Raw genomic sequence first — 16,194 nt, 5'->3', positions numbered from 1 at the left:
TGCTCACCAAAGGAATAGTTAGGAGTGAACTTTGTGTTCTTGTGGGGCTCATTCATGTGTTGGCAGCCCTTTTGATCCAATAGACAACAACCGACATCTTCCTGCAGGTGGCATCAGTATATATCTCCTTTTCCTTGCTTTTGATCTGTCCCAGCACCCTATTAGCTGTATTTTTTTTTTAAAGCCTATTCTGAAGAAGTCTGAGAAATTTTGGAGAGAAGGACACAGAAAAAGGGAATGCACAGTTAAAATTTTAAATTCTGGAACACAGCTAGATTTTATGTCAATTATTCTGAGAAGTGTGTTGTGTATATTGGGGGTGGATGTGGGGTAGAAAGCACGTGGCCTGTTACAGACAGTGCCATTTGTGTATGTCCAAGCATTGGAAGATCTTTTTAGATGGGTTGCTTCATTGGACAGAATTCTGTATCTGTGAGGTGCCTTTCAGTTGGAGATGGTGGAACCCCTACCAACTGGCTTAAGCAGAAAAGGGAATCTTATAAATCAGCAGTCTGTGAGTGATGCTGGCATTAGCAAAGCTCTATCTAGCGCCCGTACAATGTGACTAGGACTCATTTGACTCATTTTCTCTCTGCTCTGTTTGATGTATCAACTACATCATCCAGTATCCTTATAAGGTTAGCTCCACATTGTGTCCCAAGATAGCAATCAGCAATTGCTGGGACCATCTGCTTCCCTATTCACACAGAGCACAAAAGGAGAGTGTCCTTGTCTCAGAGTTTTTAGCAAAAGTCCTGAGATTTATTCTGACCTACCTGACCTTTGTCACATGCTCATCTCTGAAATAATCACTGTGATGAAGGGGATCAGTTGGCCTGGTCCCTTCATGTGTCCCATATCTGAAGCTGGGAGGAGTCAGCTTCCCCTGAACCACAGTGATCCTTAAATGACCAGTGGGTACTAAGACAACCTAATGTCTGTTACCAATGGCCACCCATGATTTTTAGTAGAATGCAAAATCAAGTAGTGTCTCTGGGGTAGACCTGCCTGGCATTTTTATTCCAGCTCTGCCCACTTACCAGTTGTCCGTGGCCCTGGTGAAATCATCTCACTTCTTCAAGTTAGTTCCTCAATAATAAAATTAGGATAATAACAATACCTATCGGAATGAATAAGAGCATGTAAAGAATTTTCGTTACCTGGGATGTATTAACTACTTGGTTAAAAAAGAGACGTTACCTTTAAATTAACTTTCCCCAGGTGATTTACATCACTATCCCTAAATGAATATTGTGTATGTGTATATTCCTTTGAAATAAAATTTCTTTAAAAGTCACACTAATGTGAGAAACAACATATAATACTTGGTAGTAGCCATCTATAGAGGGAACTGCTCTACCTTGAGAGATTATCTGAAAATGAGGGCAGAGAGCTCCAGACCCTGGGTAAAGTTATTGACCCTAACTATTATTGCTTTGTAGAAATGTCAGTCTCCAAGAGAAACCTAAAATTTGAGTTTTTATAAGAAATCACCCAATTTTGTAAAAGATGGCAACTAATTAAAAAAATCTGAAAACACTGCATATCCAACAAATATGTCTGTGTATTACATATTTGTGAACTACCTGTTTGCAGCCTTGGCCTAAGAGAATTGTCCTTCATGCCCAAGGCCTTTGCTCTGGTTCCATGCACATTCAACTTTCAGGTATTCAGTGGGAAGAAAATTCTAAGTGAATGATTCCTGGGAGGGGTACAGAACTTGTGAACTGAGACTCACCCAGTTAGGAGGGACTCTGAAATGTAAACTCTCCACTCATTGCTTTTAGGGCCTTTGAACTTACTGAGCTATAGCCTGGAACACTTTCCCCTCCCCTCCCTTCTTCCCCGTTAGTCTTGCGGTCTTTACCCTTGATGGTTGGGTCTCTGCTTAGAAATCACTTTCTGCAGGAAGTTTCAGGCTCTTAAGAATGAAGCATGGGAGTCCACTTGGACCTTTGGTACCATCTTTCCCTATGGATCAATAAACGGATTTGATGACATCTGTTCTTTGTGACCTTTGTTGGTGAGAATTGATCCCTGAGATGTAGAGCAGCTCTGGGAACACTGCAAATATAAGCATTTCTGGGCCTGCGATGCTGAGGATCGTTGGTGTACACGTCCTGCGAAGTCCTGCCTGCATTGCCAGCTGGCTCACTCTTTTGACGTCTCTCTTGGAGCTGTGTAACTTCAGAGATGGAATTTCAGGAATTGATCGTTGAATTTGATGAGGTAGTGGAGTTCACCCTACACAGGCGGTTAGGGGAGTGGGCTATACGTTTACCTCTCCGGGATGTAGTGGTGATATGTCTGTCACTTGCCCACATGGTGTCGCGTGACTTTAATAACAAAATGGGGGATATTGAGGTGGGAAGTGGGGACAAAGGGACCACAGAGTCCACAGATTTCACTCTGTGTTCTCTGGACCCTTAGTGGACCCTTCTTCCCCTTCCCTTTAAATCCTGCCACCAAAGAGATGGACACTGGAGGGTGTTGAGTCCTGAGTGCCTTGTGAGGGACTGGGCTTAAACTCATCCACTTTGGAGAATCTGAGTGGAGCGATGGGAGGGCCATCAGTTGTTTCAACTCTCTCCTAAATTGACAAGAGATTGTTTCATAGAAGAGAGAAATAGAATAAAAAAGAGACCTTTGCCCCTGGTATTTGAAGTGACAACTTTCTGAACATTTGAAGAAGGACCTTTGCATGTTTCTCATTTTTAAAGAGAAAACCATTATAAGCGGTTTTGTTAGGGAGGGAGTGGAAGAGCAGTTTGCTCTCTCTCCAGGTTGAAACACACCAGTAGAAGCAAATTACATACTCCAGCAGCAGCACTCTATTAATGTGATCCAGGCCACCGGGCTAAGCGCCTTTCCTACAGTAGCCTTTGGAGTGCTTAACACAACACTGTAAATGGGTGTTACTCCTACTTTACAGGTAGGGACATAATCTTCAGGGTCACACAATTTGTAAACAGAGGAGCTGGGGTTTTAACTCCAGTGCTCTGACTCTAGAGTATACACTCTTAACCATGACATGGTGGATAACAGTGTAGATTAAATCAAGGTATTAATTTTCTCCTAAGAAAGCCATTAGGTATCAAATGATCAGAATGCAGCCGAGCACATTACTCACAGGCATTATCACACCACATTTGAAACTGAGCGTGAAGGTAGCCATGATCAAACCTCAGTAGTAAAGTCCTTGCAAGATGTTTTAAAAGGGCCAGATAATGTTTTTGAGAAGTCTGGAAAATGAAAGGGGTCTTACTTTCAGCTGAAACCTGATGGGAAATATTAGAACAACTTTTATCTCACAGCTTTGAACTGAATGTGGTTGGTTTGTTTCCTTTCTGTCACCAAAATGCCACTGATTTATTTTTTCTCTCATTTCCTTTTCACACAGGCCCTCAGCTCACTGCAGTGTACCCATTTACAGCCATTTCTAGATGTTCCCAAGGGTTTCACATGTGCTCAGAAGAATTGGTCCTGTTAGGCACCTTGCTGGCCTTCTCTGTGTCCTAAGCATTCCGTTCTTTCCTCTGGCATCTTTGGGCTAGCTCTTGTTCACTGAGAACCTTGGAGACAGCTGCGTCCATCTGTGTCCACCTCATGTTGGAGTCGTGGTCTCTGCCTGTGCTCTGATGGTGATGCTCCAGGCCAGCGAGGGCCCTCATGGGACCAGAACAAGGCTTGTTCTGTGCAGAAGTGGGGAGGATACCCAGGCTCCCCACTGGGTCAGCCCTTCGTCTGTTGAGGATCTAAGCCATGTTGCATGTGTTCCTGCTGAAAACAGAGCTTTTCATTTCTGTCAGCACCTCTTCTTTCCCTAGGGCTCAGGCACAGGCTTTTGGGACGGGACAGATACCTTTCTGCCTTCTCTGTTTCCCCATTTCTTTTCCTGAGCTTCACCATATAGCAGAGACTAGGGGTTCACCTGATTACTGAAAAGTGTCAGGGCAGGTGCAATGGCTCATGCCTGCAATCCTAGCACCTTGGGAGGCCTAGGTGGGAGGATTACGTAAAGCCAAGAGTTTGAGACCAACCTGAGCAACATAGTGAGACCCTGTCTACAAAAAAATAGAAAAATTAGCCAGATGTGGTGGCACACACCTTTAGTCCTAGCTACTTGGGAGGCTGAGGCAAGAGGACTGCTTGAACCTAGGACTTTGAGGTTGCAGTGAGCTATGATGACATCACTGCACTCTAGCCTGGGCAACAGACTGAAACTTTGTCTCAAAAAAAAAAGTGTCAGTTAAATGGGGTCTTATAAAGAATGATACATGTATGTATAAACATTTTAATTTAAAACAGAAATGCACATTTAAAAAAAAACCACTGTTAATGCAAAAGGCCTTTTCTTTGAGTAGAGATCACGAATTGGAGTTCTATGGTCTTTCTTATATAATCACAACTTCAATGCATATCTATGGATATGCATGATTTCATTTTTTAAAAAACAAGATGTATGAAATGAAGGATGTTTAAACATATTTTTCCTAATCTCCTAGAGGAGTCTTGCCTACACATATTTCCTTTTTTTTTCTTCTTTTTCTTTGCAACTCACCCTCATGGAGTCTTTCCAAAGCAGTCAACCCTGTTTTCATAGCAATAATAACTCCTTGTTTTACACTCATTTCATCAGCTCATGTACTTTTAAATTAAAGTACATAATTAGAGTGACAGATACAATTGCCACAAAAAGGTTTGGGAATAAACTTGACTATTTCTAGGTAATGTGCAACTCCACCATGGGAGCAGCTAGGCACCCACAAGCTGAGTGTTCCTGGGCCCTAAGTGACCAGCACATTTGGTGGGGGGCAGAGGCTAGTGAATCAGCTAGCTGCAGGCTGATTACCAGGGTCTACTGTATAAACCACATCCATTCCCGTGAAGTGACTGATTTAGGGCTTGGCCTGGTTGGTCAGATGTGCTTAGACAGGCCAGCACCCCAAAAGTAGGCCAGACTATAAAATAGTTGTGATTTTCAAAATGTTTCAAGACACTAAACCTGTTTTTTCCCCCTGTGGGTGAACAGGACTATCCTGCCTGTTTTCACGTATAAACAAGTTGATTTATCTACGTAAATCATGGGATCATAGAGAAACATGACTTCTGTTTCCTTGAAGGTGAAAACTGCCTTTCTGGAGGTCGGTCTAAGCCAGACCTTCAAATTTAACTTTTGCTTTGGTGCCACCAAGTGGTTAGTTTTGAGGTGCCACTTTTGAGAAGATGGCTTGGCAAATACATACGAATACATAATGATAAAAAGAAAATCTGGGATGAATAGGTGCATTACAGAGGATTTTTAGGGCAGTAATAGTATTGTGTGTGATACTATACTGGTGAATATATATTATTATATATTTCTTCAAACCCGTAAGAATATACAACACCAGGAGTGAACCCTGATGTAAACTATGGACTTTGGGCAATAGTGATGTGTCAGTGTAGGTTCATCGGTTGTAACTAGTGCACCACCGTGGTATGGGAGGTTGACAATGGGGCAGGCTGTGCATGCATGGGGACAGGGGCTATATGGGAACTTGGTGTACTTTCCTCTATGTTTTGCTGTGAACCTAAAACTGCTCTAACAAAATTTATTAATAAAAAGTCTTCCATGCTACATACATTTGCCCTTCTGTCTGCCGGTGTTGCAGGTAGGAGCAAGGTGAGGTAGAGAGGTTGTCTAGGGAGGCTGGCTGACTTCTTAAGCAGGATGACGCAGCCTTTATGAAGCCCCTACATTCCAGAGGCTGGGTCCTTAGCTTTGTAAGTCTCAGAAAGGTTTTTTATTTTTTTTCAATGTATCAGAGTTGCTCATTTTTTCAGGGCTGTATCATACTCACCGAACTTGTAAGAGGCACTTGTCGATAAGTCAGAATGCCAATATATTACTTTACAGTTATTACAGAAATGTTTATGTAGTGGTGGACAATGCACAGGCGTTAGGTGGGCTGTTCGTTTTCCGCCCTGTAGGAAATTTATATGAGAGGACAAATTATAAAGAGCAGGTTGCTTGGTGAGCTCTCAGTGGGTGGGGTCTGTGTGTGCAGTGGGGCTGCTTATCTTGATGTTATACTGTTAAGCTGTGGCTGTCTTCACCACTTTAGGGATATATGTGACTGGGCTGGCAGCACTCACACTGCTGGGCAGTACAGAATCCTGGACCGTGCTGATGACGGATCGACTTAATCTTTTTCTCTGGGCACTCTATTTGAAACTCTATGCTGAGCACATGAGAATCCTTTATTCCCTCAGGACACAATGTAACTGGCAAGGCCAACGCTGGAGGCCTGCTGACACAGCTCTAGTCTCCTGAGAATCCATTTGGTCACCAGGAGTAGCATTTGGGTGTTCCCCAAACTCATCAGCCACCATTTATAGGTTTTTGCTTAGGGGGAGCTGGTGTACTCATGGCATGATAATTTTTAATAATTTCATTCTCAGAGGAAAACTTAATGTTTGGGTGAATCTGTCCCTGAATGTAGGTTTAAAATTAATATGCAAAATCCTTGATCACTTTGGCATAGATTCCCGATAGCAAAAGAGTACTTGGCTAAGATGAGAATTATTCTAGGTTCGAAGTAAGCAAGAATGCATTCGTGCGGGCCACTCGATGTCTGTGTCTTGAGAGCTTTGCACAGACCTCACCATCTACTCTTATTTCCCGGCCTGTCCCGTGCCTCCTCACCAGAGCTCAGTTGTCTCCAGTTCTTTGGTGTAGCTTCTCCGTCCTCACCCACCCCTTGCCTTGCCCCAAACTGCTGCCACATAGAGTCCTCAGTTAAGGGGACAAGGGATGTTTCTAGAGGTTGTAAATTGGTGGCCTGTGGTTGGAATCTGACCCACAGATCTCTTTATTTTTGCCAATATGTTGTTTTTGAAAGTTTGACTTAATCACCTAAACTTAAAAAACTTTAAAATCAAGAGATTCATAAAAGACTCTGAGTATCCAGTTTCTTTGCAAAAAAGTAGATCTGGCTGTGCAGGGCCTACATTCCCGCAGGGTAGTAAGTTGGGGGACTGGCCTGGATAGGGCACACCTCTTCCATTATCCTCAGTCCCCACCGTTCCCTTTCACTCATTTATGTTACTGCTTGGTATTGGGGGGTGACTCTCAGTGCATTGAAAAAACAAAAAACAGGCATCTACCCAAAAGAACAAAAGTGGCTCTATGAAAAAGACACCTGCACCCGAATGTTCATAGCAGCACAATTCACAACTGCAAAGATGTGGAAACAACCCAAGTGTCCATCAGTACATGAGTGGATTAATAAAATGTGGTATTCGTATACCATGGAGTACTATTCAGCTTTAAGAAACAATGGTGATATAGCACCTCTTATATACTCCTGGAAAGCGCTGGAACACATTCTACTAAGCGAGGTATCCCAAGAATGGAAAGACAAGCGCCACATGTACTCACCATCAACCTGGTATTAGCTGATCAACATTTAAGTGCACATATAAGAATAACATGTATTGGATGTTGGGCGGGGGGAGGAGGGGACGGGCATATGCACAAACAATGAGTGCGATGCGCACCTCTGGGGGAATGGACACACTTGAAGCTCGGACTTGGGGGGGAGGGAGGGTAAGGGCATCATGCGTAACCTAATCATCTGTACCCCCATAACATGCTGAAATAAAAAAAAAAAGAAAAAAAAAAAGCTAATCCCTAAAAAAAAAAAAAAAAAGAAAAAGAAAAAACAAAAAACAAAATAAAACACAACAGAAAAAACAAGCGTAAGAAAAGGAGTGGCTTCACCTGGACTCTAACTCCCAGTCTTTGTCCTTGCCGTCGGTGGGGAACCTGCTCCCAGGCGTTTTTCCTTTAGGAATCTGCTTCTCTTAGTATGTCATCTCTGATTTTATCACTTGTGCTTCCAAGAGGTGTGGGGCTGGAGCGTTGTTGAGGAAAACATATAGACTCTGGAATGTGGTCTGTATCCGTAAGACCTGGTTTTCAATCCCGGCCTCACTTGTTACTGAGTTCAAGTCCCTTATCTGAAAAATGAGGGTTATAACATGCCTCAGAGGTTGGTATGTATTAAATGGGATTTTGCACACAAAGCGTCAAGCAGAGGGTAGGTCCTCAAATAATAGTGCCTCTGTCCCTCTGTTCTCTCACGACCTGATTCTTCCCCTTCTTCATGACCCTGATGAAGTCCAGCTGAACTTTTTCTGCTGCTTTCTTGCCACTTACCCTTCTTTATTCTTCTAGTATAGTGAACGGTTTTATTTTTTCTTCCTTATAACTTCCAGTCTTTCCCATCTGTACATTTCTCATATTCCCTTTTCTTTTTGTAGAACTCTCTTATACAGACTCCCACATGAGAATAATGGATGGCGGGTGAATTTATTTTATTTTGGGAAATTCTATAATAAGGCATGCCTTTTATCAAATCTCTACAATAATTACCTATAGTTTTGTGATAAGAACTACAGTAGCTTTCACAGCAATCTGTTGGGGTTCTTCCTGAATATATGTATCTTTCCCCATTCATTGTATGTTTATAGAAATAGGGCCAAGATCAAAAGCTGGAAAGTCATCAGCAGAAAAAATTGGTTCCGGAAGGGAAACTCTTCGCCTCAGGCCAAAAGGTCCTGCCACAGTAGAAGAAGTGGTATGTTATGTCCATTTACTTCTGTTCTGCTCTGAAATGTATAGATATTCATGTTTATTGGAGCTGGAAATAAAGGTAAAATGACAAAGTTAAATAGAATGCCATTCATTCTAATTAAAACATGGACTTTTAGTTCATTGTTTATTTAAACAGTATGGAAATTCCTGAAGGCATTTAAGGAGGAAATACAGGAACTAAGTGTGTGAGAAGAGACTGCGACCTATAGAAATTCTCAGCTGCCTGAAGATGACTTTTCTAGAATCTGTAGACATCTGGACTGTCTCAAAAACTGAAAAGAAACTGTCTCAGAGCCACCTGTAGGAGTAAAGATAAGATTTTGATAATGAAAGATTATATGTATAAACTCCTCAGGTAAAACATTTTGTATTCCTCTTTGACTCTTTCTCATCCCACATCCCTTCCATCAGCAAATCCTGGTGGATCTTCCTCAACAAGAGACCAGAATCCAACATCAACTCGCTTCCTCTGCCCTACTACCATGGCCACGTCTTATCCTGCGTATTGCAGTCACCTTCTGTTTACTCTTCTTGCTCTTCTTGCCCTCTCTCCATCTGTGCTCAGCAGCAGCCAGAATTATCCTTTAAAAATACAAGTGAGATTATGTTACTTTTCTGTCCACAACCCTCCGGTGGCTTCCCATGTCATTCAGAATAAAAGCTAAATTCCTCAGAGAGACCAACATGATCTGACCCCGCATTTCTTCTCTGATCTCACTTCCTACCACTCCTGTCTGGCTTCCTCTGCTTCAACCACATCAGTCTCCTCACTCTCCCCAAATGCTCCAGTTGTATCCCCACCCCAGGGTCTCTGCACTGCTGTTTTCTCGGCCTGAATGCTTTGCCCGTTTATCTGCATGGCTTGCTCCCTTGCCTTTGTCAGGTTTCTGCCTACGTACCACCTCACCTTAAAGGCCTTTTCTGAGTGTCCTGTATAAATAGCAATTCCTCCACACCTCCTACTGCCCACTCTTCCATGCTCTTTCTTTTCTTTTCTTTTTTGAGACAGAGTCTCACTCTTTTGCCCGGGCTAGAGTGCCGTGGCGTCGCCTAGCTCACAGCAACCTCAAACTCCTGGGCTCAAGCGATCCTCCTGCCTCAGCCTCTTAATTAGCTGAGACTACAGGCGTGCGCCGCCATGCCTGGCTAATTTTGTTTTTTTCTATTTTAGTTGCCTGGCTAATTTCTTTCTATTTTAGTAGGGACAGGGTCTCACTCTTGCTGAGGCTGGTCTTGAACTCTTGACCTCAAGCGATCCTCCCTCCTCAGCCTCCCTGAGTGCTAGGATTACAGGTGTGAGCCACTATGCCCTGCCCCTTTGTTTTCTTAAAAGCACTAAATACCACAGGACTCATGTCTTTATTTATTTAATTTTGTCTGTTGTCTAGCTCCTTTGCTCATGTCTTGTGCACTGCTGTATCATCACCACCTAGAATAGAACCTGGTATATCAAAGGAACTCAGATCTTTGCTGAGTTAATCGATTAATGAAGGATTCACTTTAGCTTGAAAAAAGCAAGTGTTTTGCTGACAGATTGACTGTGTCTATATAAAGGTCAGTGTGTGAGTGAAAAACACCAGAAGGCGAAGAGACAAACGAAGGCAAGCAGGGTGGAAGGAGAGAGTAGCAGGGTTGGAGTGGCAGTGGTAAAGTTCTGAGTGACAAGTGGCAGGTCCACACGCAGCAGCGAAGGTAATGGGAATGAAGTCATCACGCAGGTGAAGGGGAGGTCGAGTAGTTGCCTGAGGGCCGGGAACTCCTGTGGGCAGGTGCACAGGTCTCTGTGTGTGTGACACTCTCCCAGGATTCCCATGTGTCTGAAGAACAAAAGAGACAGGTGAACAGTTAGGAGGCTGTTTCATGGAGTGGGATCCCAGAGCTGGTTGGGTGACAATGCCCCAGGGTCAGCCACGGGAGTGGTTGGTTAGAGCAGACATTCAAGAGTCCATGAGGCCAAGGTAGCCTTAGCAGTGTTTGAGTCACCCAGGGTGTTGTCAGCTTTGGGGAATCCAGAGGAAGATTCCGAGTAGGGGGCCTTGGTTATGGGGGAATGAAAGGATTGGTCAGGAAGCAAATGGCAACTAAAAGACCTGATAAAGCCAAAAGCATTTTGCAAATGAGGTGATGAGGCACATGAAGAAAACCCAGGGCAGTGACTTCTGGTTATTTCGAGCCTTTGCTTTCCCACTTGCCCAGCACACTGCCTGGCATATTGCAGAGGGCCAGTAACTGTTTATTGAAGAAATGGACAAACTCCAGTGGGAGAACAGAGGGAAGGGGCCAGCAGTGGGGAGCCAGGAGAAGGTCAACTCTGCCTTTTCTCAAGGCTGTGAGGAAAAATGGGCAGGCATTTAAACAGCTCGCAAAGGAAGCAGGGTCTGCATGTTCTAATAGTTAACATAATTCATAAATACTTATTTATGTAAATGTAAGCTATATGTAAGTTCCTGGGATGAAAAAGAGTAGCTTAAGGTCTATCTGGGGACATAGGAAAGATTCATTCAAAGATAAACATCTGAAAATCCATTCCTATTTTCATAGCCTGTTTAATTAAATAGGGCAATTAAAAATAGCTCATAATGAAAGGAAAAAGCTGGTTTGGTGCTAATATTAAATATGATACAAATGACCTACAATCTAATTTCAAAAACTTAAGGATTTAAAGGATTTATAGGATTTGAAACAAATCACTCCCTTATAACCTAGCATAAATGCTGAAAACTGTAAGTTACTGCACTCGCATACCTCATACTCTATTGGATATGTGATTGTTGAGACAGGCACAGTCTAGGTGCTGATGATACAAAGATGCATAAAGACCCTGTTTCTCCTCTAAAGAGAGGCATGAAAAGAAGCTCTTACAAAGCTCTTCATAGCGTTAATGAAAGTATGTACAGGATTCACAACATCACAAAGAAGGGACTCATCAACTGTCATCAGGGATCAGGGAAAGAAGGGAAGTCAGGGAGTTTCCTTCCAGAAGGAATGAATGAGTTGGTTCAAAGTGAGAAGAAGAGTGTTCTAGGCATGAAACAATGATGGGCTTGGGGACCCTGTAAAGCCGCCCATGTGATTGGGGTGTGGGGTGCTGGGAGTACCTGGCTGGGGGTGATGAGGCTGGAGGTTTGGGCTGGGTTAGGAGGTGAAGGGCCTGGGGATCATGAGAGAGCCATTTAGGAATTGCAAGGGGAGCAACACAATCAGTTTTGTGTTTTAGAAAAATCCCTTGGATCTAGGGGATGGGTTGCTGAGCAGGATGGATTTGAGAACCCGACAACTGCCGGCAGGGAGACAAATTAAGAAACCTCTGGAAATCAGAAAAGGTGAGGACAGAACCCAGGCAAACAGAATGTGGATGGAGAAGGGGTGATAGATCAAGAGCTAATCCATAGCTAATAGAAGCTATTTGAATGGTGAAATATTGGTGGCCATTTTTGTATGAGCATACTGACACTTGTTTGTGGCCATCACTTACAATGTGACTGGATAGATGCAAAGGTTAATACCTAAGTTACTTTGCATAGCCGGTTGCTTTACAGACAATTCAAAATACGCTGCAGTGAAGGCAAGAGCAATATTTTGTCTTTGCTATTGCTTTTAAGGCTGAGTTCTTGTAAATAAAAATGTGAGAAAGTTGTACTAATATCCTCAAGGAAATTTTCATTTTCTACAAAATATATGATTTTAATAAATTTTGAGACTACAAAGCAACATACATTTATAAACAGTATTAAAAGTAATGTGAAATTCTTACAATCTAACTAATCACAAATTCTACATCTGCTCCTAGAGTTGAGTGTTTAACATCTTTGGGCAATTCCTTTTTTTAGCTATGATACCATTTAAAACCAAGTTTTGAAATAAACTGAACTTAGAACCAGAATTTATCCAATAGTCAACCAAAAATTTAAAAGAATGTTAAGACTTATACAATCGTGTTTTTTACTGAAACTTTTAATAATAGTTTTAGGAAGAACAAAAATGTTTTGATACCATTAATACATAACACAAAAAGTATTTTAAAAATACTATTTCAGGCCAGGTATAGTGGTTCACACCTGTAATCTCAGCACTTTGAGAAGCCAAGGTGAGAGGATCTTTTGAGGCCAGGAGTTTGAGACTAGCCTGGGCAACACAGCACGGCTCCATCTCTCCCCCCCCAAAAAAAAAAAAAAAATTTCATCATTATTTCATTTTTATAAAATTCCCCTTTTCTGGGGTATTTTTATAATGTATACAGTATATCAATATGGTAATACATGTGTATAATTTATAAACAATACAATAAAATTAACTAAAACAAATAATAAGGATATGTGTTCAGAAATGTTGTGCTATTAGGGTAAGCCACCAAAAGTTTGCAGATGCTGGCCTGCATAATAGAGACAAAAATCCTCTTCGTGGCACAAAGGACCCCTTCAGTTCTAGTCATGTTTGTCACTGTGTCCTCCAGTCACATGGGACTTCTTGTAGTCCCTCTGACATGCCGTCACCTTCTCTCAGACTCTGTGACCTCACGTAGACTTTGCCTTCTGCTCGAAGTGCCCTCTCCTGCTTATCTCCTGTTCATCTTTGAAAACACGGTTGTTAAGTCACCTTCTTTTGGAAATCTTCCATGACTATTAGAGATATAAACTTGCTTCCTCCCTGTGATGCTTCTGTACCTTTTATATCCTTTAAAAATTGTTACACAATTATTTATTTTCACATCTGTCTTCATTTCTAGATTGTTAGCTACTTGAGGACTGTGTTCCTGGCTTTTCTGTTTTGAATCCACAAAACTTAAAGCTGACACTAAATATAAGTATTTACTGTATTGATTTGTATTTAGTTACAGAGCACATTGTAGAAGATCTATTTCCATTAAAATTAGCTGAAGTATACAACTATGACCTGGCTGCACCTCAGATTTCTGCTTACATATGCCCCAACAATCATGAAATTTCACTATAAAAATGTAATATGTTATTTCTCTCTTCTTTGATAAAGCCTTCTGAAGCCAAAGCAAAGGCAATTGAAAAGATTGATGATCTTCTTGAATTGTACTTGGGAATTCGAGATACTGATTTGGGTAAGATTATATTATTTTAAAGTTTTATATCTCTTACTTTGATGGAACTTAATGCTTATTTATGTCTTGTTTGCACTTACAGCCAATTATACTTTTCAAGGTAAAAAGTATTTGTGGAGTGATGAAGAGAATAATGAACATAAAGATAATAAAGAATAATGAAAAAAAGACCTGATCCTTATCACTTACTAGCTATTAGGTCTTAGGGCCAAGTCAACATTTAAAAATTTTGGTTAGTTCTTAGTCTATAAACTGCGAATAATAATATCTCTCCCAGTCATGTTTTATGGATTTAAAAAATATATATGAAAAGAATTTCATAAATGATACATATGAAAAGCATTATTATTTGATACATCAAATTTATACTGATTAAATTGTATATTTATTATGATACTAAAACTGTGCAGCATTTAATAGAGCTACTGAAATCCTGTGAAATGATGAATCAGAAATATGAAGCAAAAGGACTCACTTGGCATATGACTGATAGGGGCATTTGAGCAATTAAATTTCTGTGTATTTCTTATATCATTACTAGGATGTCAGGGTCTTGATTTATCAGTGAATACTCTATTGGTTACAAATGACAAAAACTAAAACCAAAATGAAACAGAAAACCCTAACTCCAACAGGTTTAAGGAAAAAAGAAATTTATTGGTTCTTACAAATGAAAAGTTCTGAGATAGATCTTGGGTCAAGAATGACTAGATCAAGAGTTCTCATGCTGTTATCAGGATGTGGTTTCTCTTCTCTCAATTCTGGTTTAGTTTTAGGCCCTTATGGTATCCCTTGAAGCTTCAGGCTCTACCTCACGGATCCAAAATGACTGCCATGGCTCCACCCTCTACATCCTCTTGGCATCAAAGACAATGGGAAAAAGGGAGGGCCTCTCTTAAGTCATTCAAACAAAATGCCCAAGATTGTCTCTGATTTTTCTGGTTGGCTAAAGTGAGCCAATCACTGAGGCAAGGAGGTTGATTGGGTCTGGGTCAAATCCCTACCTCTGGGACTGAGAGTAAAAGCCTGAAATACAAGGGTCAAGAGTATGAAAGGCCTGGCCCTTCCCATGTAGAAACAAGATATCCCTTCCCTTAAGAAGGGAAAGTGGGATGCTGGGAAGAGGGTGGGGGGAGAGTAAATGTATACCCTAGGGGAGGAGTTTGTGCCTGCATGCATTTGTGGGCCTGTGTTTGAATCAGGTACTTAATACATTTTTTAAAGTTAAGGACTTGACTGTTTTGGTTACCTGCTACCAGGTAGAATATTTGAAGCTCATTCATCCTTCTCTTTTGTGTTTCCACTCATCTTCCATTTTCCCTTTGGAATTGTCAAAAGACAAGATTTAGAACCAATTTAGTTTGAAGATCTTAATTGTCTTTTATTTGCAATTCTAGAATCAGGCAACAGCCTGTTCTATAAAATAGAATGGGTGTTCTGATGAGCTGAGCAGAGGAGTTTGGCTTTATAGACAGAAAACTGCTGAAAAAAGCAGAAACAGAGAGCAAAAAGTGGCCATTTTAAAGTTGCTTTCCTTATAAAGGTTAAAGCAGAGGGGACTTCCTTATGCCAGCTAAAACTGGCCTGTTTGGGGATTTGACTATGATATCTCTCCTGATTTCTTAGATCAGATAAACAATTTAGTTGTGGCTTGGTGAGTGGAACTTCAGCATGAGTGACTCCATTTCGGTTTGGTCTGTTGGGCCTAGTGCAGGAGCTCTGTCCAAACCAATGGCCTCCTGTAAATTTTATTTAACAGAATCTGTTCTTATTTTTTCTTACCTGCTTGAAATCTAGAATTTCTATACTAAATGTATAGATGATGTCTGTAACTGAAAAACATTTGTACTCTGTTTCTTGCTCCTTGAAGAAAAATAAAAAATTTGCATGTAACAAATTTTTGCTCTAAGCAATCAAGAAGTTTAAGCTGAAAATCAGGGTCTTACAATTTCTGTCCTCAATTCTTTTGCATTTGGAAAAATATCAGGATTTGCATACGTGACATAGGCCTGTGAGGCATGTGCAAATGCATATGCAAATGAGAGTAAATGGGATTTAGGAATGGTAGTGCCCTTTAACTCTACTTAACTAGGTAGTATTTACTGGCAAAATAATATAATGCATTTCTATTCAGTTGAGAAGTTTTCAAATAGCATAACTGTATGACTATTAGAAGATTCAGGAACTAACATTATCAATTGCTGGATTTTTTTGCCTAGTAAAAAGTATTTTATTCAACATTTTCCTGGAAGCAGTAGCCATGTTATCATAGTAAACAGGACCAGAACCAAAAAGATATGAACTTTTGAAAAATAAGCCAAAAATTAATGATATTTGCATATGATACAATTAACCTGGAACAACATTAAATTCAACTGGAAAAATCATAAGAAAGCCCAGAAAATGTGGTGGACACACAAATAATATAGTATAATTGGTGGCCCTAAAGACTTAGACATTCTGTCCTTATTATAGCACAAAT

General features: G+C 41.0%; 1 protein-coding gene across 1 annotated transcript in view; it reads left to right on the top strand.

Annotated features, from left to right (window-relative positions):
• The window catches only part of GIPC2 (GIPC PDZ domain containing family, member 2), a 91,102-nt gene that overhangs the window by 67,165 nt on the left and 7,743 nt on the right, over positions 1–16,194 (top strand). Inside the window, exons 3-4 of the mRNA XM_012661033.1 lie at positions 8,518–8,624; positions 13,631–13,712. Of these exons, the coding sequence (XP_012516487.1) occupies positions 8,518–8,624; positions 13,631–13,712 (189 nt within the window). The remainder of the gene's footprint in view (positions 1–8,517; positions 8,625–13,630; positions 13,713–16,194) is intronic.

This window comes from Propithecus coquereli, unplaced genomic scaffold (assembly GCF_000956105.1).
Source record: "Propithecus coquereli isolate 6110/MARCELLA unplaced genomic scaffold, Pcoq_1.0 Scaffold7, whole genome shotgun sequence".
Taxonomy (NCBI): domain Eukaryota; kingdom Metazoa; phylum Chordata; class Mammalia; order Primates; family Indriidae; genus Propithecus; species Propithecus coquereli.
Note: the sequence above shows the minus strand (reverse complement) of the source record. Positions and strands in the feature narration are given on the sequence as shown.